The following is a 21132-nucleotide window of genomic DNA, read 5'->3' as shown; positions in this document are numbered from 1 at the left end:
GTTGACTGGGCCCTTTCAGGATGGCGGACTTCCAGTCTTGTGACGAACCGGAGAAAATTGCGAGGACAGCTGGGTTTAGGCTTATCCGGCATTGGTGGGCGATCGTAAGATGTCAGCGAAAAAGGGTCCAGGGCTTGCCAGGGACAAGCCAGCATACCAGTCATCTCGCAGAGGTTTAGTCAGAGGCATTTTCAGTCGGAAATGCTGGGAGCTTGCAAGGCTCTACCGCAAAAACATTTGGAAAGTTACGAGGGGTGAGGAGCATGTGATTCGGCGGAGGTTCCCGGGGATTCCTTGATGATCGACACTCGTCACAAGATGAGGTCATGTTTCAAGTTAGTCATGACTAAATCATTGCTCTATCGAGTACTCGCGACGGGTGCCGAGGTCCCGTGCGGCAGACTTGCCCTCTCCAGTTAGCGGCACGTGTCCCCTTGCTGCTTTGTGCCTCGTAGCAGAACCGTGAACCCGACTCTGGGCAACTACGGACGCCACAAGTGGACGAGGCTACGGGTGGAGGGGGACGCAAGAAACCAAGAATTGGTGTTGAAGTCAAACATCTACCCAAGTACAGTACAAGAACTTGATAGGGCCCGTCCTACTCTATATCTTGTCATGTGACTGTGATCATAAGCACCAGCAACAACGCAAGCAAGACAGCAATGAGGGTGTGCTCGAGGCCCAGAGGACGCTTTCCCCGCTTGTCCAGATCGCTTACCACCCTCCTCTTGTGGTTGCCCGGAACCCATGGCTTGATCATACCAAGGTCATCGAGTATTTGCTCAGTCGTGATCTTGCTCCCAGCCAACACAATTGGCACCCCTGTTCCAGGGTGAGTGCTGGCTCCAACGAAATACACGCCTCCGATTGCTGCGTGTTTCGTCCCGGGTCTGAAACTGAGGACATTGAAGAACGAGTGACTCAATCCGAGGATGGCCCCCTTGTCAAGATTGAACCTCTTTTTCCATGTACTTGGTGTGTTGACGATTTCGTGGGCCACGTGGGACGCAAGATCGGCCCCGGTCCGTAGGCGAATCGTTTCGAACACTGCATGGCGAGCTTTCGCCACCATAGCCTCCCAATCTTGAGCGCTTCGCGGGTTCAGACCTCGATCAGCCTCTCCTTCCAGTAGGTGACCGCACGGGACGAGCACCACCACGCTGTCTCGATCCTCGGGAGCTGCCGTCGGATCTATACGCGAGGGTACGTGGACGTAGAAAGACGGATCTTTCGGTATCTGTTGTCGCTTGAAGATGTCGTCAAAGCTGTCTTGGTACTCATCTGCAAGGAAGACGTTGTGCGTGTGGAGCTCCGGAACCACCTTGTCCATAGACCCTGACAGGCTTAGTTTAGGGCGGGCAAGGATTCAATTTGCCGTAGACTTACAGTAGAACGAGATACTGGAGCAAGAAGCCGGTTTCTTCGACAATGATGTTGCTTGATCAGAAGGCGGCAGCAGCTCGTTGTAGGCATAGACGAGATCGGCATTAACCAGGACAATGTCGGCGTTCACAACTTCCCCAGAGGCCAAGGTGACACCCGTAGCGCGTTGGGAATATCCGTCGACATTCACCCGCGCGACGGGCGCCAGCAATCTGTACTCAACCCCGAGACGATGGCCAACTCTAACCAAGGCATCCAAGACTTTATGGAACCCGCCCTTTGGATACCTGCGTGCTAGTTAGTGACCAAGCCGGAGAAAATGGTTCTATGGTTAGAGACTGACCATATACCTTCGGCCAATTCGGTGTACTGAAGGAGGCTGTAGGTGCCAGGAGCTTCATAGGGACTCATGCCCATGTACATGCTCCCGAAAGTGAAGGCCCTCCTGAGTCGCTCTGTCAAGAAGTATCGCGCTGCCCGGTTCCATATACTTTCGAATGGGTGAAGGGCCAGCAGGTATGGCAAGAAACTCGGACGAACCATTGCCCACATTGTGGAGAAGTTCTTCCTCAGCACATGAACGACACTAGCCTCGTAGTGGACGTGGGCCTCCTTCATCCATGCGAGATATCTCTCGAACCCGTCTTTCCCTTCCCAACGCTCGATTGTCTTCTTCATTCTGGCTACATCCGTTGACAGCTCGATGCACTCCCCGTCGCCGAACCAGACATTGTAGTTGGGCTCGCATTTGAGCAACTCTACCCCTTCGGCCTCGAGGGACGTGTCTAGGTCGGTAAAGATTTCTTCAAACAGATCAGGCAAGAGGAGTAGAGAAGGGCCTTGATCGAAGCGGTGGCCGCCATCGTAGATCAAGCTGCAGCGTCCGCCTGTATGGTCGTTCTTCTCGAGTACAGTGACTCGGAAACCAGCTTTGGCGAGCCTGGCAGCGCTGGCAATGCCACCAGCACCTGCACCTGGAGACTCGGTGTCAGCACTGATGAAGAGCAGAACAACCCCGGTCATGTAATCTCACCTACAATGACAGCGCTTTTGGGCTTGGTCATGTCCGAGACTTTATTCTCAATGTCGAGAGAAACTCCGAGACCGAGAAGCAGGTAGAGGCCCGGTAGGAAGACATAGTTCGTGCGCTGGGCGAAGGGTGGCAGTGGCAGAGTCTATGACAACATGACTTTTGCTACCAAACTATCAGCATGCCACCACTTCCGGACTCATTGGGTCCAGCCTCTATCTTGGGGCATGACAGCCAACTCGGTCTGTCTATTGACCTCGCTCAAAAATGGGAGTAGGCTACGATCGTAGTTCGGAAGAAAATGACCACAGATTGATGCAGGGCAGGGAGTTTCAACTTCCAGGGTTTCAGATGTAAAGTTGTTGCAGGAAAATCAGCCTCTAGTTGAACGGCCGCGCATGCATTTTACCCGGTACCTCACATTATCATTGACTAATCGTATTCTATTGATACAGTTTTGGCTTATGGTCTCCTCTCGACTTGTGATCTTCAGCCGATATGCATCCTCAGTTGTCTCTTCTTCGATGCGAGACTTGTAGCAGCAATAGCAGTTTGAAGATCCGGCTCCTGTAAAATGGTATTCACATCATGCTCTCCCATCCGTCCAATGTCTGTGGGTGTAGTAGGAAATCCAGGAATAGCAGAGCCGGTCAATGGGTTGAGGAGAGGCGAAAGATGATCCGATGGACTCGAAAGATAGGAGTTCTGGACCCGAGCCGTATTGTTGTAATCCCTATAGAATTAGTCTGATAAATTTAGGAAAATTTAAGAGAAACAAGTACCTTGTGGTCATTACAGTAATAAGATCCTGTCGGGTAGCTGTGAGGTTCTGATCAAGACGAGTGACTTGGTCTCTGAATTCCTGTCTCATTTCCTGAAGCTCGGCTAGAATTCTTTCGCTGCTGGCGATTGCAGGGAGATTTTGTACTTTCTTGATTTCATTGGAAGCAGAACGAAAAGCATCAGCAGTGGAACGAAGACCGTCGACAGCAGAACCAAAACTTTGGCTCAGGAGATTGAAATCCGCCTGCGGAGCGTGGAGGTTTGTGTCATCCATCGTCGTGATGGTGACGCTAAATGTGATGCTGACGGAAAATGTGATGGTGATGGTAAATGTGATGGTGTTTGTTTACAAAATGGCGGGGGAGGAGCATCTCCAAAAGTGGCAGGCTCCTACCTCCAAATTCGGCGGGAAACTTCCCTGCAACTTCCGTTTGCATGGTAGATCAGGTCTGTTGCGCAATCCCCGCACGCTAGGCTACCACCCAACTCTCTACACCGAACTATGTACCGAGTACCAACATCAGGCATTGGCATCACCAAGGACCGCGTAGAACTAACTTCATCACACGGCGCCCCTCATTCCCATCATTGTCTTCCATCCAACCCATATCCTCCTGAGCTTGGGTACGCTGGACCGTCCCTTTTTGCCGCTGCCCGCGAAATCTAGAGGTCTGCCTTGGCGCATCCGTTCACGCAGGACCCGGCCGATCTCCATGTAACTCTCGACGGCGACTCGGATGCCACCCCGCGCATAGTACGGCAGCGCGTCAATCGCGTCTCTGTTCTCGGCATAGATCGTGAATGCGATGTCTAATATCCTTTTCCGATGATGCGGAATTTCCTCGGTTCGAAATTCGGCGGAACATTGTGTCGATTTGTCAAACCAGTCGCTAGGAATGTAGCATCGGCCAACATCGGCGTCTGTCTTGACATCTCGGACAATGTTGACGTACTGCAATGCTCGACCCATTTTCGCGCCGGCAGTGAGACACTTTCCTTTTGTCTCTGCGGGAGTTCCTTGGTCGGGATCATGGTAATAGATGAGATTCAAGCACAATTCACCTACGGTTCCTGCAACACAGCTTGCATAGCGCTCAAGGTCGGCAAAAGTCTTGATCGGCGGATTTTGCCTGGATCCAGTGTTGAAAAATTCTTGATCAATACGGAAGCCATCGAGAAGTGAGTAGAGTGGCCCTGAAGGCAGCTTCTCCGTCGGAAGGAGTACTAGGATAGACTGGGCTTTCGGCGGGAATGGATCGAGAGCCTGCTGCACCCGCTTCCGATTCCCCTTTGACGAATACGCAATATTGAGGAAATTGGTGAAATGCTGCACCCATTTGTCTGCCTCCTCTGCCGAAGGTGCATCATCGATCAAATCATCAGCCACTCTGCAAAATGCATACAGAAGGATCAAGTCAATCCTCAAACGGCCTGCAAAGACACCTGAGGCCAGATAGAATGATCGGCTTTTCTGAGCAAGGACTGTAAGTGCATTTCGTAAACCCTCGAGACGGGCGGTGTCATAATCCGATGTAGGGAGAAGTAAAGCTTTGAACATCAAGGTCGGAGGCGGGATCCCGGGGACCGTAGTGAAATGGACGGGGAAAGAGTCGAGAATAGCCACGGCATTGTCAAAGGCGACTGCGCCCCATACGATAAGGGTGTTTGTCAGAAGGAAGAAGACGGCTTCTTCGAGTTCCAGATGGGGCCAAACTTGAATCCCGAGCTTGGTGCCCGATTCAATACTCCAGGTACCCCTGCGAAGAGCCAACGTGTCCACGACCCACAGATATAATGTCGGAGCAGTGATAGGCAACCAGGTTGTTGTCCATGGCAATGTAAGAAGGAGTTGGTAAGCAAATGTCCAGAGCATCAACATTACCGGGCATGCCCAGACCAAAATGAGTCGCATGTATTGGCCTTTGGTGTCACCTTCGCGCAGAAGGACTGGAATCACCGAGCCCAGCGAGAAAACGAGTTGGCCTGCTCGCTTCCATGGCCATAGCGACTTGCCAACGGGGTCGAGAAGGTCCGATTCATTATGCAAGTGAATTGCAGTGAGAATTGGTTTGTTGAGGAGGATCTGTAGACATGTGGTCTACTTCAGAATTAGAACGTTTGCCTGAACACAGGTAAGAGTCAAGTGCTTACAATATAAGTCTGAATGCTAAAGAAGAAGACTTCCTCAGCAGGGATGTCAAACAGTGTCGGTCCTAGAATAACATCTTGTGGGTATGCTAGGTTAAGTTAGTACGGAATACCTCGTACCAAGATAGGAATAAATTGACATACTCCAGACCCTGGTTCTGATAAGGTAGGAATCCCTGGTCTGGTCAGCATTTCCCCCATAGGAGATGTTGAGTCCACACTCACCAGGGAATTGTGTACGTGACAGCGACAAATTGCAGGAAGCATATCTTGTAGATATCCCGTCGCGACAATAAAGGCCCTAGGATAAGGGACAAGGCTATTGCAAGGGGAATTGTGTAGGCAACGTGACTGTTGTGGACGTTGGACATGTCAGACATTGCAACGAAAAGGGGGCCCGAGCAGAGGATTACGTACACCAGCACATAGTCATACATCAGGGCAGAGTTCCGATGGTTGATTGAAAGGGGGGATTCCACCGGCGAGGGAAGATTCCAACGTTCTTGTCTCAGTAGAGGCTTGCGGCAGCGGCAGAGGCCATCGTATCGAGATCAGCCGTGAGCTCTCAAGACGAGTGGAGGGATAATTAAAACTTTGACATGGAGTGAAAACCCATGCAGACATGGCCGAGCGCACTTGCACAGACACTCTGGTGGAAGCCATGAAATTTTTGGGATATCATGACGCGCACATTCCACATTCCAAGTTAGGACGAAAGAGAAGTCGAAAGGTCTCCAAGGTCAAGCCACAGATGAGAGAACCGATCTGACATGGGCAACATGGGACACGAGGCTGACGGCCCACGGTGCCACGGCATTCAAACTCCCGGCAAAAGCAGCCAGAAAAGAGGGCGTCCCGGCTAACCTTCCCTTTCAAGATCTGACCGAGCTCTCCCAGGATAGCATCACTAGTCCCATTTTGGCGCCACGCTAGCAAAAGCTTGATGACGCCATGGCATCCACTGTCACTTGTTTTTCACCTTACGAGGCACTTCTCTGTCGTCAGTCCTTGGCCTTCCATCTTCGCTGGGCTTCCCCCTCATTTCCTTACCTTTTGTACCTATGAATTTCAGAGATGGCCTGCTTGCTTTGAGATCAAGGCCTCCCCCCGTCCCCTCCAAGTTCATCATGTGGACATCAGATACTAATACTTGGTAGACGCTATCTTACCTCTAGTCTCCAAAGAGTCAAGGGGTGAGTTTCCAACGAAGACCGAAATACTAACATGTGAACTACTCGTACAAGGACTGGTAGTCTTTTCCATTCCTCTCCATTTTTCATTTTCATCCATTGCGTGATCCAAAAGCATGTTGAGCTTGATCCTTCGGGTCTCTCGGACGCCAGTAACACCTCCAGTCTGGACTCTGACGTCGATCTGGCGTGACCCCTTCAATGCACTCTTTCTGATACAGGTCTACCAAGTACAGTACTGTACCCGTACTAGTACTCGTCAATGTTTAGCAGCGACCAACACAACACCGAACGCTCCTTGATTGGACAATGTCGAGAACTTCCACTGCTGCTCGGCTCCCTCATGCCGGTTCCTCGACCACGACTAAGTCGCCTTCCTCCGTGGCCGCAACAGATAGCTCCAGAAAGCCCACATCCGACGCATCCTCGATAGGTACCTCGACCGCTCGAAATCGCAAGAGAAGTCATCCACACCCGTACCTCAGCGGCAATTTTGCTCCTACGAAGAAGATCCAAAGTCTGACAGCATGCACATACTCAGGGAGGATACCAAAAGAGCTGATCGGGGGTGAATATGTTCGAAATGGCGGCAATCCTGTAGCAAATGAAGACTTAGGCCGAGACGCACACTGGTTCGATGGCGATGGCATGCTCAGTGGTGTCGCATTTACGCGAACTGCAGATGGTGTCCAACCAGAGTTCGTCAATCAATACATCTTGACCGACATCTACCTGTCGACGGTATCCTCAAAACACCTGTGCGCCCCAATCCTCCCCAGTATTGCAACGCTAGTCGATCCTCTGTCCTCGTTGTACCAGATCATAGTCACGGTTTTCCGCACAATACTGCTTGTCGTATTATCGCGACTTCCAGGCTCAACCCAAGTCATCAAGAAAATCAGCGTGGCCAACACGGGGGTCTTGTTTCATGATGGGCGTGCCCTCGCAACTTGTGAATCTGGTCCTCCAATGAGAATCGTTCTTCCGGGCCTCGAGACTGTTGGCTGGTTCAATGGGAAAAGAGCAGGTGGAGAGATGGGAGGCGAAGAAGGCCCAGGATTTGGCGGAAAGGGGTTACTGCGATTCATGAAAGAATGGACTACGGCACACCCTCGTGTCGACCCAAAGACGGGAGAGCTGGTCCTCTTCCACTCGACTTTTGCCCCTCCATATGTACATTATTCGATTATACCTGCTACTTACCCGCCTGCCATCTCCTTTTCGCCGCTCGAACGACCGACAAGGCTCCTGAACGCCCCGGTCCCGGGTGTTTCATCGGCGAAGATGATGCATGATTTCGGTGTCTCTTTTCACCATACTGTCATCATGGACTTGCCTCTGTCGCTGGATCCCTTGAACTTGACAACGAGTAAACCCGTGGTTGCCTATGACCCGACTTCCCTATCTCGATTTGGCGTCTTTCCTCGATACTTTCCGCAGAAGATTGTGTGGTTTAAGACAAACCCATGCTGCATTTTCCACACGGCTAATACGTGGGATGATCAGGTGGTTGACAAGGCGACGGGGCACATGAAGACGACTGCTGTCAATATGCTCGCATGTCGACTGACTTCGGCTTCGCTCATTTACTCCGCTGGCAACGTTCCCTGTCCGCAACCGACATCTAACGAGTCTGATCGTGAAGAAGAACAGTGCCGGCTCTACTACTACCAGTTTTCATTAGCCCAGCCGGAAGAGAATGGCATAACTCACCAGTTCGGATTGAGTGCCGTCCCCTTCGAATTTCCCAACGCCAGGAAAGACAGAACAATGGATGAGGCGAAATATATCTTTGGTTGTTCCACTTCCAGGGGTACATTTGGTACCGCCCTTGGTCGCGCTGTCAAGATCGACTGCTTGGTTAAGGTAGATGCCGAGACACTAATCAAGCGAGGCAAGAATGATTCTCATCTCCGGTCTATCACTGGATGTGTGGATACAAGGTCTGTCAACGAAATTCTCGAGTCTCAAGAGGAGGATGACCCCATCTCCATTTTTCGCCTGCCACCAGGCTGCTATGCTCAAGAGCCACATTTTGTACCGCGTGAAAACGGCACTCGTGAAGACGATGGCTGGCTGCTGACCTACGTCTTCGACGAATCACAGCTAGACTCGTCTGGAGAATGTCGCCCTGACGCCAAAAGCGAGTTGTGGGTCATTGACGCCAGAGACATGAAGACGATCGTTGCTCGTGTGCATCTGACCCAGAGGGTGCCTTACGGTCTGCATGGCAATTTCTTCACCGAGAAACAGGTCGAGTCGCAACGGCCCGTTGACACAATCAGGGCCATCCAACAGAGGAGCCAGGCCGAGCGGCAGGCGAGCTGGTGGCTAGCTGTCAGGAACAGGCTGGAGATGGCTCTCCGATGACGCTTTTTTTAAAAAAAAAAAAAAAAAAAGTATGTGAATAGGCGCTGGTGTCTGGTTGTCTGGTATATATCCGCCATGGCATCGGGTTGTTCGTATCCCCCATGCTATTGAGTATTGAGTATTGAATGTCGATATCCCCTTGGAAATACACGGCAGGGTCTCCAATCGCTGTACATAAAAACTTAGTGCCTGACTGTGGCCTAGTCACAATAAGAGGCCCTGGGCATGGAGACAAGCTGTTCCGCATACAACCAAATGCGCTTCCAGAGTCGTGAGTAATGCGCATGAGAGGTGATATTGCACGGATACCTGGGTGATTTAATCAATCCAAAACAGATATCGAGGTGGAGACGACCAATATTTTAAAAGATTCGGACTAATGCTACAAAAAACAGGAGGACAATTTAAATTTCATTTCCCAGACTGTGGCTCCGATGAGCCGCTTGACTCAGCTCGAGTCAGCTCAGATCAGATCAGCTCAGCTCAGCTCAGCTCAGCTCACATCATTGGAGCACAGTACATCCACAGTACTGAAGGTCATGGAACAACACGTCACAGTACGTCACATCATGACTCCCGAAGCGTCCGCGAACATGTTTTGCGGAGCCATTGTTGGCTCAGCGGCATCGACCCAGCTGCTCCAGTCCCATGCGAGGGCGGAGGGACCTGCGAGCCACTGCTCTGGCGGGAGGGACATGAGCTCGTAGATGGGCTGGGGGCAGGGGAAGAAGGATGGGGAGGATGAGGGACGCGCAAGAGGGGTGGCGAATAGCCCGGCGGCGTAGCCGGAGCTGGGGCCCATTGTTGATGGAGCATGGCCGTGACCATGGTTGCCGCCATTAGTAGTTGTAGCCGGCGTTTGTAGTCTGTGGCTCATGCTGCGCGTCTTGGACTCGTCGCTTAAGTTCGACGATTGATGGTGCAGGCCAGGGAGGTCTTGAGGAGGACCGCTGCCGCCGCCGCTTCCGTTCGTAGGAGACCCGAGCGTTCGGCGCAGGATCCGGGCAGCTTTGGCAGAGATGTCGCTTCTCAAGGCCAGCTGCTCGAATCGAGCCTGACATCTTCGTAGGGTGTAGATTACATCTGCCCGGTCCGAAGCGACCGAATCGTCCTCCGATCCAAGAAGCACCGCGAGTGTCGACGCCGCCAGAAACGTCTGGTAGCCACCCAGTCCATACACGAACCAGCGATAAGGTCTCAGCCTGTCGTCGCAACACAGATCTTCGTGGTTGTTGAGGATCTTCATCGCCGACATTTTACAATACTGCCGGCTTTGGAGCACTTGTTCTGGGAACTCGAACAGTGCGTTATCTGTAGCCGAGGAATGCGGCGGAAGATACGGTCGATGCAGAATGAGCCGGAGGTGGTTTGTGTAATTTTTGATGATATATAGATGAGCTAGGTGGTAGATTGGAAGCTGCCGGACGTCGGTGAATCGGGCGTCATGTTCGTGCTCTTCTCTGGAGATCCGCCGGTCGAGGTCGATTAGGCCATTCAAGTCCCCGTTTCCCCTGGCGAAGTGTGTTATATCAGATGCCAATTGATACAGCTTGAATTTGAAGAGGATGTACGACATTTTGCTAAGAGGCCTTGGCTGAGATTCATCCGTATGGGACTGCGGACTGTCGTACATGGAGATCTGTTCATCATCGACGTCCGCGGGAAGACGGACGATGGCGGTAACCTTCATTGGGGCAAGGTTGCCCAGACAAGTGTTTTGAATGGTGTACAGTAACATGAGGCCTGCCCAGACCCGGCGCCTCTGTTCACTTCTCACCGGGTTTAAATTTAGTTGAGATGGGTCAATATGACAACCGATCGATACGCAGATATTGAAAGTGGTCCCCAACAAGGCCCATGATGGGCCATGAGCGTGTGAAAGTGCGTATATCAGGAGCACCAGAGCCTGGACAGTGTGCAAGTTGTGTCGCCAGAGGAATTGATCGGCGGAAAGGCATCCCATTGCGGCTGCTCGGTACTTTGTCGCCAAGCTTTTGATATTTGCTGAAGCCGTTGTTTCCATTCCTAGGTCCGCCAGCAGCGGATGATCCGAATCTAACGCGGTAACGGAGATGGAGAGAATCACAAACAACAACGCGAGAAATGAGAGTGACACCTCTCCTCGGCATTGGCAGAAGTTGGCATACTCGGCATGAAATGTGGGGTCATGGAGTATGTGAAAGAGCTGTTCGACGAGAGTTAGCTTGGGTCGACAGAGTAGTTTTGGTGGATTTGACGGCGCGACAGAGCAATCACGGGGAAGACTGTAAGATGACATGTCCTCTCTTCCCATCCAATGGAACGAGACCCTATCCGCCTAGACCTACCGATGTCGCGACGAGGAGAAAGCACGCCGTTTTCTCTCCATGTCTGCAGCAACTTGGACGGTGTAAATTTTTGAGCTCGGGGAGCTCGCCTCTCGAGCCTTGACAAACCCGTCCTTCAGAGCCAGGGAGAGTGCTAAACGAAGCCAAGAAGCTTGGGGAAACATACCGGCGAGAAAACTTCAAAGAATATGTTCTTCAATTCGTCGCACTGTCTTGCCGGAGGCAAGGCGGCCAAAAGCGCACTTCGCGTAGCGGGTAGATCTATTGAAAACGGAAAATTTAATGACATTGGCGGGGCCGAGGCAGATTGAATCAGCTCGTTGACAGCGTCTGCATCTGAAGAGGCGAGTCCGGGGATGAATCGTTCATATCCTCCTTCGGATTCCAGGACCGTACCAACAACAGTTGAAGGTGCAGTGTCCAAAGGGGCCATTTCGACTTCCGTCCACGGCGACGAGTTCACTGATGACGATTGATGCTGTGACAAAGTATCATGATTTGAAGAATGCGACTTTGGGAAGGGCTCAAGACGCTGCTCAAGCAGGTAGACTTGTCTCTCGAGGAGATTTTCGACTCGCCTCATCCTTTGGAGGACCTCGTCGGAACTGGAGCCTGATGGTGCGTTTTGGCGCAGATAGAAGCACGTATGACTGAAGCCACGACGGGCACATGTGTCGCAAAATGGCCTCTCGCCCGAACATTTTATCTTTCGCTTTCGACAGTTTTCGCAGCTCAGAGGTACCCGAGGTTGCCGTTTGTCGACTTGCGGCGCCATCTGACACGGAGCCGGTCTTGAAGTCTCTGCAGGTGGAGGGACGAGATAGCAACCCCTTCTGATGACCAAGAGGCCACGATAAAAGCGGCGGGCGGTATCCTCAGCAGGAGATAGAGCACAGTGACACTGTGATGTGAATTGAGCGGCAAGTCGAAGGTTGGAAAACAGGATGAAGCAAGACAAAGTGCCGGAGTAGGGAGATATTCGTCAAGTTAAGCATTGAGAAATGGAATCCGGGGCCGGGAGCCGGGTCCGTTTAAGTGTAACAAGTGTAACCTGGGGGCGACGAACCTGCCTAACTAAGTCCAGGAGGGGCATACCCGGCGACAGCTTCCAGGGCACCAGGGAATATTCGGGACGAATGTAGCTTCACTAGGCACCGCTAGGCACAACTGGGAACCACTGGGCACCCCTGACGGCCTAGTGAGCCTAAGTAAGTCCTAGGTAGGTAGGGGCCCTCAACTACATGTACAGTACTGGGTACTGGGTACGCTACCTACTTGTACATCTCAATGCCGCTCCCCCGCTCAAAGCCCCGGGTCGTTTACGGAAGTAACTACGGGTATCACAACAACTAGATTCATCCACATCCCTGCTTATGCCCCCTACTGCGTGATTCCGTTTGAGCACAAAGGAACTCTAGAGCGACCCCATGGTCCGAATAAAACTCTATCTAGCTCTAAATTATCTAAGTCGATCGAAAGAAGGTCGTGGATACCTGTACGTACGGGGGAGGCATTTTGCAACTTCCACCAGCCACCGACGACTTTCCACCTTACACCTTCCACCTTACACCTTCCACCTTTCACCTCCTGCCCTGGCGCAATTCGTTTCTGAAAAGGGGGTGGCAGGGGCTACTGCTTACCCAGGAAGTCGCTGACAGCCGAGCAGACACTCTCGGGCGCTTCAAACAGGTGCCAATGCGCGACATGCGACAGCACAACGACACCCTCACAGTTGGGGATTTTTTCTTTCATCTTCTTGCACATCTCCGGCGGGGAGACTTTGTCCTCGTCTCCTGTGATAATCAGCACTCTTGCTTTCAGTGCTGCGATGTCCAATGTATCCGTGACTGAGTCTGCCAGTGCTATGCATGCCTTCGCATATCCTTCGGGGTCCTGTCCCAGCAGGGATATTCGAGCAGCGGCAATCGCCAGAGGATTATGTGCCTTGCTGTAATCAGATGTCCCTGCACCAACCACAGCATCCACAACTCCGAGCATGCCCTTTTCACGAGCAAGGGCGGCCCTGGCATATGTGGCTTTGCTGGCGGCTTCGGGGAGCGGTGAGGGCCCAGGCCCTTGCAGGATGAGTGTCTTGACCAAATCCGGATGATCCAACGCCAGTTTCATCGCGACCAGACAGCCCATCGAATGTGCCACCACGGTCAATCCTGACTCGGCGTTGATTCCAGCCTGAGAGCAGAGTTGATATGCATCTGAAGCAAAGGACGCGATGCTCAGCTTGCTCGTTGCGGATGTCGGTGATAGGCCATGACCCTCGAGATCGGAAAGATGATATGTCCAAGAGTTTCCCAGCCTTGTCATCACGGGTCCAAAATAATCCGAAGTGCCGCCCAGACCGTGGATGAAGAAGATTGGCCGCCCAGCACCGTCACCGCCTTTTCGCTGGTAGAAGAGGTGCTTCGAACCAACAGAGGTCAGGCCACGACCCTCGATCGTCCGGTCATTTGCGACGGGTACCGCGGAGGATACAATATGATTGAGGATCGTATTTCTCGACTCCGGGCTTGCAATGCGGTTGGTCAATGTCCCCAGGCCTGTCACTGATATCTTGACCACGTCTCCAGGATGCAGCCACACCTTGGGGTCGAAGCGAAACCCAACGCCGGCGGGCGTCCCGGTGGCCAAAACATCTCCAGGCTGTAGTGTCTGTGCCGCGGATAGTGTCTCGACCAAAGTCGGTATGCTGAAGATCAGGTCGTTAGTTGTACCTTCCTGTCGCTTTTCTCCATTCACGGTCGTTGTAACAGTGAGCTCCTTTGGAAGATGTTCCTTTGGAACGGCTATCGGGCCTATCGGGGCGAAAGTATCAGGGCTGCAGAACACTGTTAGCTGACATCACGAGCACTCGAATAGAGTGGCACGTGGTCCTTCAAACAGAGGAGGCCCTTTACAAGGAACAGGCCACTCACGACTTTCCAATGTAGAACTGCTTGTGGTCTCGCTGTCGTTCGCGCGCTGTCACATCGTTGATGATGGTGAACCCCCAGACATGGTCCAGGGCATCCTTTGTGTTGATCCTAAATCCAGACTTGCCCACAATGACGCCGATTTCTCCTTCATAGTCCACCGACTCGGTGAATCCCGGATGGGGATAGATTTCATCCCCGTCGGCAATTGCAGAAGTCCACCGTTTAGTGAAAATAACAGGATGGGTGGGCATGTCGACCTTGTCGGAGCTGTCATAGCTGTAAAGGTCAACTGGTTAGCACGTTACCTGGTATTCAGCCGTTGATTTTGAAGTACCTACCCCGAAGCGTTGAATTCTTTGGCGTGGGCCTGGAGAACACCAGTATCAGAGACAGGCAATGTCCATGTCACAGGGTAGTCCTTACCGCATAGTTCTTCCCAACAGCAAGAATATCGCGGCCATAGATCGGGGGTAACAACCTCGCCTTGCTTCGTGGAAAAGGTTCTCCGGCTTGGACAAAAGCACCCTCGCCTGCTTCAATCACTTCGTAAAGGCTCCGTATTGGTGTCCCAGAAAGGTAGGAAAGAGGTGTAATGGTATTGGATTCCAGATCCAGATGTCCAATCCGCGGCTGTCTGCTTCCTTCTGGCACGTAGGATGCATAGTTGGTCAAGCTCTTCCCGGCATGAGCCACGCCGCTTGTAAAAGATGAAGACATGCTTAATCTCAGTAAGAAATTCTACTTATCTGGGCAAAAGAGATATTTTGGATGTGATGAATAGAGAGGAATTGAGGGCAGTAAGACAATTTTCATCGTCATTTGAGCCTGACCATTGTTTGCCCCGTCATCACCAGTGACATGAGATCTGCTTTGATGCGGCGTCAGGGATGAATGGGCAAGAATGGGAAAACAAGGTCGCCTCGGTCGCCAGTTGCCCACCAGATAATGACGCCGGTGTGATTGCCGATGGGCCAGCGAGACAGACACTCCGCGATAGCGTACCGAGTACCGGAGTAGGTCTGTCATTCTGCGCCGCTTTCGCCCGCCTTTCTCCGCCCATCTTCCCTCCTCTCCACCACGCATCTAACATCTCCTCAACCATCTAACCCTTTTCCTCTCTCCTACCCAACGTTATTGGGAAGGTCCCATCATAGTTTTGCCCATCAAATGCCAAGGAAGTCTATCACCAAGTCCATCAGCATGGTTCACAGGTGTCGCCTCGTTTGAACCCCGCAACTTGGCTAGACCGTGCTCTATGACCTCCAGGATGAACTGCTCCGTCGACACAAGCACCTCACCGCCGCCCGTGTTTCTTGTTTCCGTTGCATAGGACGAGTCTTGGTCGATTTCAAGCGCCGATCCAATGCGCGGTATGATGCCGAAACCCATCTTCGTCCGGGGTGATGCCGCTTCAACACGATGGTAAGAGAGCGCTCCAAGGAGGCTGAAGAAGGTCAGAGACGATCTCATTAAACCTGCAGTAACGAAACGCTTCTGGAAGCATAATTCTTGAAAATTTTCCGAGCAGAAAAGACCAGTCACTTGGATCTCTCGTCGTTCTATCTGAAGCTGTCTTCATTGCACTGCATAAAATCAGTCAGCAAGATGTCCTCATACAATTCGGCTGACCAGCTTGAAAAGTCCGTTGCCGCTCATGAAGAGGGACCGCGTGTGGAGCGCGTGCGCACCAAGGGCGGCCATGAAGACGATAGATCTCAACCCGCTCTCCCAGTGGTGCACCGGTCATTTGCAAACCCAGCGCCCTTGGGACTACTCTCTTTCGCAACGGGTAGGCTTCCCAGAAACAGATGAAACTTGGATCCAGTGACTGAGATATCGAAGGAATATTCCTCATTTCTGCTTACGGCGTCCATGTTCGAAACATCTATACCCCCAACGTCCTCGTTGGCATGATTACGTTCTTTGGAGGAGTATGTCAGTACCTGAGTGGCATTATGGAATTTATCTCAGGGAACACGGTAAGAATCTATAAGCCCAGCCACGCTTTGCTGTGAATATTAACTTATCCTCTCAGTTTGGAGCCACGGTCTTCTCATCCTACGGAGCTTTCAACGTCGCTTATGCAATGATATACATCCCAGGTAGTGGAATTCTTGCTGCGTACACCGATAAGACAACAGGCCAAATTAGCCCCGAGTTCAATCAAGCTATCGCCATGTTTCTGTGGGCTTGGTTTATCCTCACAGTAATATACACGTAAGTGTCCTCGAAATCATGTCCCAGTACTGACGGAAATTCGAGTCCGTTCCACTTTTCAATACGTTTCGATGCTAAATAGAATCCAGAGTCGCCGCATGTCGAGCTTCATGGGTCTTGTTTCTGGATCTTGCCTTCCTTGACCTCGACCTTCTGTTGCTGGCTTGTGGCTATATGTTCAACCGCTCGTCATTGCTTATCGCTGGAAACTCGGTCGGTTTTGTGGTGGCATTCTTGACCTGTAAGTCGCCATACCACATATAAAGTGGTGCTCCACTAACCAATTTTCACTTTCTAGACTGGGCCGGAGTTGCTGGACTCTACGCAGGGGGCGTCACGCCTTTCAACATACCTACTTTTCCAATGTACAAGGAGAAGAAATGAGATATGGGCTCAAAAAGGGTGGCAGCTGGTGCGCCGCCAGAAAACATGCCGCAGAATTCAAGAACATCAAGTCTGACGGAGCAATTCAAGTCATTGTGCAGGAATACATGGGAAGTAGAATTCACTCTGGCTATCTATCGGATGCGGGTATATATATGAGATGGCCAGTCCCTTCTCTCTAGAAAACCCATCACTCGCCACAACTCCTCTACCAGCCATCGTCACCGAGTTTCGACAACCCGACGTATCTGACTGGTTCGACAAATCTGTTTTTGATGCCCTCGGTCCTCCCGACCCTGAGGGCGCGGCCATATTGCTCCATGATGTTCTTGCCATGTAACCGCCAAAACTGCCATGAACAATCCTCTCCCACAAAGCTGAGAATGACCTGTTGCCCCCCGGGGTGTTCAGAGATGAAATCGCTGCAATCAAAAACGATATCGTCAATCACGATCCAATGTTCGTTGTCCTTGTTGTCTTCCTGCTTCCCTTCTCCGTCGTGATTATTCCCTTGGTCTCGCAATGTTTTCTTCGACTGCTTCCCGCGTTCGAGGACCGCTTCCTTCGGGATGAAAGGAAGTGCATCGTCTGAGAGTGACTCGGGGGCAAAGGGGAATTGTTTGCTGGTGCTGGTGCTGGTGCTGGTGCCGGTGCCGGTAGTGCTTGATGACGACCTCTTCGTGATGTCGTCCTCCTGGCCACGGGCACCGTCCACGTCTTCCACATGAGTAACAACCTTGCCATCTTGTTTGAGAGGACTATTATTACTTGTCGGTCCAAATCGGCCCCTTCGTGACGCTTGCACCCACCCCATGACTTTTGCTGAAGACCAAGAAGTTACAACACACACTTGATGGGACGGCGTTTACCCCTCACGCAAAAGGTGCTGCCAATGGTATCTTTCCCTCCCGAGTAACGCGGGCGTGACAAGTACTCAGTACAGACAGTATCTTCAAGTACATATCCCCCCTTGCCCTCCCCTCCCCTCTCAGAAAGAGCCCGTCAATCCCCGTCCATTCCCGGCGGGGATCTTTCTCGCCACGGATGATCTTTTGGTGTGTGAATGGTTTCGATACGGATGTGACAAGGATCCCCCCCTTGCGTGTGGAATCCAATCTTAGCAACGTTGCCAATGTGCGAATCACGTCTATGGGGATCCAACCCCTCTCCTTGCTGCAACACTGAGGTGTTGACCTCCTACGTGGATGCCTATGGGTGGATAAACGCGGGGACCTAACTTGCGGGGTGCATGAGCAGCAAGAAGGATGCGGCACAGACGGTCGGAAGTAGTCTGACACCTTGCATTGCGCACATGTTGAGGAGTGAAGAGCCGTGTCCCGTTGGGCAAAGAGCGCTCGACAGATGCTTTGAGAATCCTAGGAGCCGGCAAGATGCCATCCGTGCAGTAGGCGGAGGTGTAGGTAGTCCAGGTGCGCCGCCCTCCCTACCTCCCCTTTCGCCCGACTGTTTTCTTGATCAAATACCATATCAAGAGACGCCATACGTGAGAAAATATATCTGGCGAGGTCGTGTTACTTGACCGGGGGATCCGGAAAGATACTCTTGGAAGTACTTTTGTTGGTACCTTCTCGTCCTGAACTGCTCCCGACATGGCTCCAGCAAGGATCGTGGAAGATGTCCCGTGGACCTCTCCTGCGTACCAACCCGAGCCTTACGATGGTCCTCCACGCAACGTCGCGTATATTGATGCCATCAAATTCAACGAGAGCGTTAAGCCTCCCAAGTACGAGATCCTGGGCACGGATCCCAACTCCAAAGTCCTTTTCCTCGATGTAAACATCCTGGAATGCACGGGAAAGCCAATTTACCGAGGCGACGTCTTTATACAAGGTAAGACAGAGACAGATAGAGAGAGGTAGACGTCGTTGATAAGCGGGTCCTGCCCTGGCCTAGTGTTGTTCTATCCGACTGTGCTCGCCCGCTGACTTCTTATTTTTAGGTGAACGGATCAAGGCAGTCGGCAATGTCGCCAACAAGGACCAGTTGCTGAAAGACCCGGATGTTCGAGTGTTCCAAGGAAAGGGGAGGACCTTGATGCCGGGCTTGGGTGACTCGCACACCCACTTCTCCTGGAACGGCGGCGACCTCGCTTCTCTGGGCACCTTGAATGTTGAAGAGCACACGCTTTTGACGGCACGGAGTGCGAAATGCTACCTAGATTCCGGCTACACCATGTATGACATCTCTTTTGTGTCTCTCCGGATGTTGAGAGGAAAATCCTGATCTTCTTTGATAGGTGTTACGGGGCTGCATCTGCAAAGGAGCGGCAGGACATCGCAATTAGGGACGCTATCTATGCCGGTGACATTCCAGGACCGCGGTCTCTCGCCAACGGCAAGGAAATGGCCAAGCATGACGGTGACCTGGAATCAGCGATCACAGCATTTGCAGACACTCCCGAGGAGATGAGAGAAGTCATTCGACATCATGCTGGCCTGGGGGTTGACAACATCAAATTGGTCATGTCTGGAGAAGAGGTAGGCGAAAAAAGGTCTTCGAGCCGCGATATGTCCATTTTGTTGCTGACTCGGACCCTTTAGATCTGCGAAGTACGATCAGCCCAAGACTGCTATTTCACGGATGAGGAGACGGCTGCCTGTGTGGACGAAGCACACAAGGCAGGAAAATCCATCTGTGCCCACGCAAGAGCGAGAGATTCCGTAAAGATGTGCGTCAAAGTGAGTTGCATATCCCACTCATCCACAGTCCGAAACAGTCGAGATGTAGGGGACTCACAATGTCATTGCAGCATGGAGTGGACGTCATTTATCATGGGTCGTATATCGACGAAGAAGGCATGGGCATGCTGGAAGCTGCGAGGATGAAGCATGTTGTGGCTCCAGCGATCAACTGGCTCGTTGCAACCTTGAACGACGCGGCAGCTTTCGGTTATTCACACGAGAAAGCTGAGCAAGTTGGTTATAAGAAGGCAAGTCCCCCAGCCGCCACGAGCAACTGCCCCAAACACATCAGTTGACTTGAGTCAAGTATGCTAACTCAAGGTCAACAACCAGGAGCTTGAGGTCGCACTACGAGGCCTTCGTGAAATGCATCGGAGAGGTATTGTGGTTCTCCCGGGCGGGTAAGTATGCTCCTGTGATTCTCTCACCTCATCACGCGGACGACCACTAAGCTGTCGCTCATTAGTGACTATGGATTCGCATGGACCCCCCATGGAACCTATGCTCGTGACTTGGCCCATTTCAAGAACTTGATGGGCTTTACCGCCCACGAGTCCATCATCGCCGCCACCTATGGCGTGGCCAAACTCATGATGCGAGCCGACGAGATGGGCCAGATCAAGGAAGGCAATTACGCAGACTGCATCCTGGTTGACGGCAACCCGATTGACAACATCGACATCCTCCAGGATCACGGCAAGTTGAATGTCATCATGATCAATGGACGTATCCACAAGGCTGGGCGCAAAGAGTATGTGCCGCCGCCTGTGGCGGGAGAGGACGAGAACAAGCATCCCATTGTGCCGGATGTCGCGGTTCGAGATGGAAGACCAACCGTACAGAGTTAGAGTGACGGCATTCTGAAAGCGAGGATGGGAACATGGTGGAATTGACCAAGGAGGAAGGTTTGTGTATGCTAGGAAATACGTCTATCGAGTCTTCGTCCGTCGTTCGCTGTATGTGTGAATCAATTAAGGCTGAGGCGAAATGTCCGTCCGTTTGACCTGATCGAAATTAGTCGACCACACTCGGCATTGACTTTCACGATCTACCTCCCGTACGGAAGACAAGTATTGATCAAAGACACGATGCACCCTTATTGGATCCATTTCTCAACCGGGTCAGAACATGCTGTACCGTGACGTTGTTCTGGGACAACAGTATGTTGCTTCCCAGTACAACCATGTTGCGGTGGCAAGGGCAACAACCAGGGAACCAGCTCCAAAAGCAGCAGAAGAGAGGAAGGGAGGTCGAGCGAATCTGTGCGAGGATTTCGAGAGTCTCCACGAAAAGAACAAGCTGAGGCTGAGTCTCAAACTCACTTACACTATGGAGAGAAAGGGGAAATCCTCAGAGCCCACCCAAGGGTTGTGAAGAGAAGTCGGATGTTAATGTGACTGAAGGTCTAGTGAGGCAGGTTGGGAGGTCAATGTTGGAAGGGAGCGAATGCGAGAAGGTCGAATTGTACTGGCATAGCTGTGATCGGCCTTCTCTTTGAAACTTAGATTTGCTGTTAGTTTTGCGATGCATCACGACTGTCTCCCTCTTGCCCTGAGATAGTGCCTGTTCTGTGACAAGGTAAAGTGGAAAGGTTCGTGGTGCGACGAGGCAGACTTGGGTAGACTTGGGCAGACCAAGGGCAGACTATTTCGAATGCGCTTCCGATTC

The 21132-nt window shown here is 52.0% G+C and overlaps 9 protein-coding genes across 9 annotated transcripts; 3 read left to right on the top strand and 6 right to left on the bottom strand.

Annotated features, from left to right (window-relative positions):
• Positions 1-613: 613 nt before the first annotated feature.
• A1O5_06298 (uncharacterized protein) lies at positions 614-2447 on the bottom strand (the record flags this gene model as incomplete). Its single annotated transcript, XM_007746892.1, has 4 exons — positions 614-1335; positions 1387-1670; positions 1727-2357; positions 2417-2447. The coding sequence occupies 4 exons, from the start codon at positions 2445-2447 to the stop codon at positions 614-616; spliced, it is 1668 nt and encodes a 555-aa protein (XP_007745082.1).
• A 455-nt stretch (positions 2448-2902) lies between these two features.
• Positions 2903-3470, bottom strand: A1O5_06297 (uncharacterized protein; the record flags this gene model as incomplete). Its single annotated transcript, XM_007746891.1, has 2 exons — positions 2903-3146; positions 3196-3470. 2 exons carry the CDS (start codon positions 3468-3470, stop codon positions 2903-2905), a joined length of 519 nt encoding a protein of 172 aa, XP_007745081.1.
• Positions 3471-3758: 288 nt separating this feature from the next.
• On the bottom strand, positions 3759-5715 carry A1O5_06296 (uncharacterized protein; the record flags this gene model as incomplete). Its single annotated transcript, XM_007746890.1, has 4 exons — positions 3759-5294; positions 5348-5433; positions 5489-5520; positions 5570-5715. The coding sequence occupies 4 exons, from the start codon at positions 5713-5715 to the stop codon at positions 3759-3761; spliced, it is 1800 nt and encodes a 599-aa protein (XP_007745080.1).
• A 1128-nt stretch (positions 5716-6843) lies between these two features.
• Positions 6844-8904, top strand: A1O5_06295 (uncharacterized protein; the record flags this gene model as incomplete). Its single annotated transcript, XM_007746889.1, has 1 exon — positions 6844-8904. One exon carries the CDS (start codon positions 6844-6846, stop codon positions 8902-8904), a length of 2061 nt encoding a protein of 686 aa, XP_007745079.1.
• A 562-nt stretch (positions 8905-9466) lies between these two features.
• A1O5_06294 (uncharacterized protein) lies at positions 9467-11664 on the bottom strand (the record flags this gene model as incomplete). The annotated part of the gene is made up of 2 exons (XM_007746888.1): positions 9467-11089; positions 11398-11664. The coding sequence occupies 2 exons, from the start codon at positions 11662-11664 to the stop codon at positions 9467-9469; spliced, it is 1890 nt and encodes a 629-aa protein (XP_007745078.1).
• A 1196-nt stretch (positions 11665-12860) lies between these two features.
• On the bottom strand, positions 12861-14878 carry A1O5_06293 (uncharacterized protein; the record flags this gene model as incomplete). Its single annotated transcript, XM_007746887.1, has 4 exons — positions 12861-14064; positions 14162-14437; positions 14500-14528; positions 14585-14878. 4 exons carry the CDS (start codon positions 14876-14878, stop codon positions 12861-12863), a joined length of 1803 nt encoding a protein of 600 aa, XP_007745077.1.
• Positions 14879-15766: 888 nt separating this feature from the next.
• Positions 15767-16762, top strand: A1O5_06292 (uncharacterized protein; the record flags this gene model as incomplete). Its single annotated transcript, XM_007746886.1, has 5 exons — positions 15767-15950; positions 16004-16140; positions 16197-16378; positions 16468-16619; positions 16677-16762. The coding sequence occupies 5 exons, from the start codon at positions 15767-15769 to the stop codon at positions 16760-16762; spliced, it is 741 nt and encodes a 246-aa protein (XP_007745076.1).
• Positions 16763-16970: 208 nt separating this feature from the next.
• On the bottom strand, positions 16971-17576 carry A1O5_06291 (uncharacterized protein; the record flags this gene model as incomplete). The annotated part of the gene is made up of 1 exon (XM_007746885.1): positions 16971-17576. The coding sequence occupies one exon, from the start codon at positions 17574-17576 to the stop codon at positions 16971-16973; it is 606 nt and encodes a 201-aa protein (XP_007745075.1).
• A 796-nt stretch (positions 17577-18372) lies between these two features.
• Positions 18373-20312, top strand: A1O5_06290 (uncharacterized protein; the record flags this gene model as incomplete). The annotated part of the gene is made up of 7 exons (XM_007746884.1): positions 18373-18613; positions 18723-18957; positions 19020-19260; positions 19324-19461; positions 19533-19697; positions 19786-19865; positions 19931-20312. The coding sequence occupies 7 exons, from the start codon at positions 18373-18375 to the stop codon at positions 20310-20312; spliced, it is 1482 nt and encodes a 493-aa protein (XP_007745074.1).
• Between the last annotated feature and the right edge of the window lie 820 nt (positions 20313-21132).

The sequence above is a fragment of the Cladophialophora psammophila genome, assembly GCF_000585535.1.
Source record: "Cladophialophora psammophila CBS 110553 chromosome Unknown aczJe-supercont1.9, whole genome shotgun sequence".
In the NCBI taxonomy this organism is placed as follows: Eukaryota; Fungi; Ascomycota; class Eurotiomycetes; order Chaetothyriales; family Herpotrichiellaceae; genus Cladophialophora; species Cladophialophora psammophila.
This window is presented reverse-complemented; position numbering and strand designations above follow the sequence as displayed.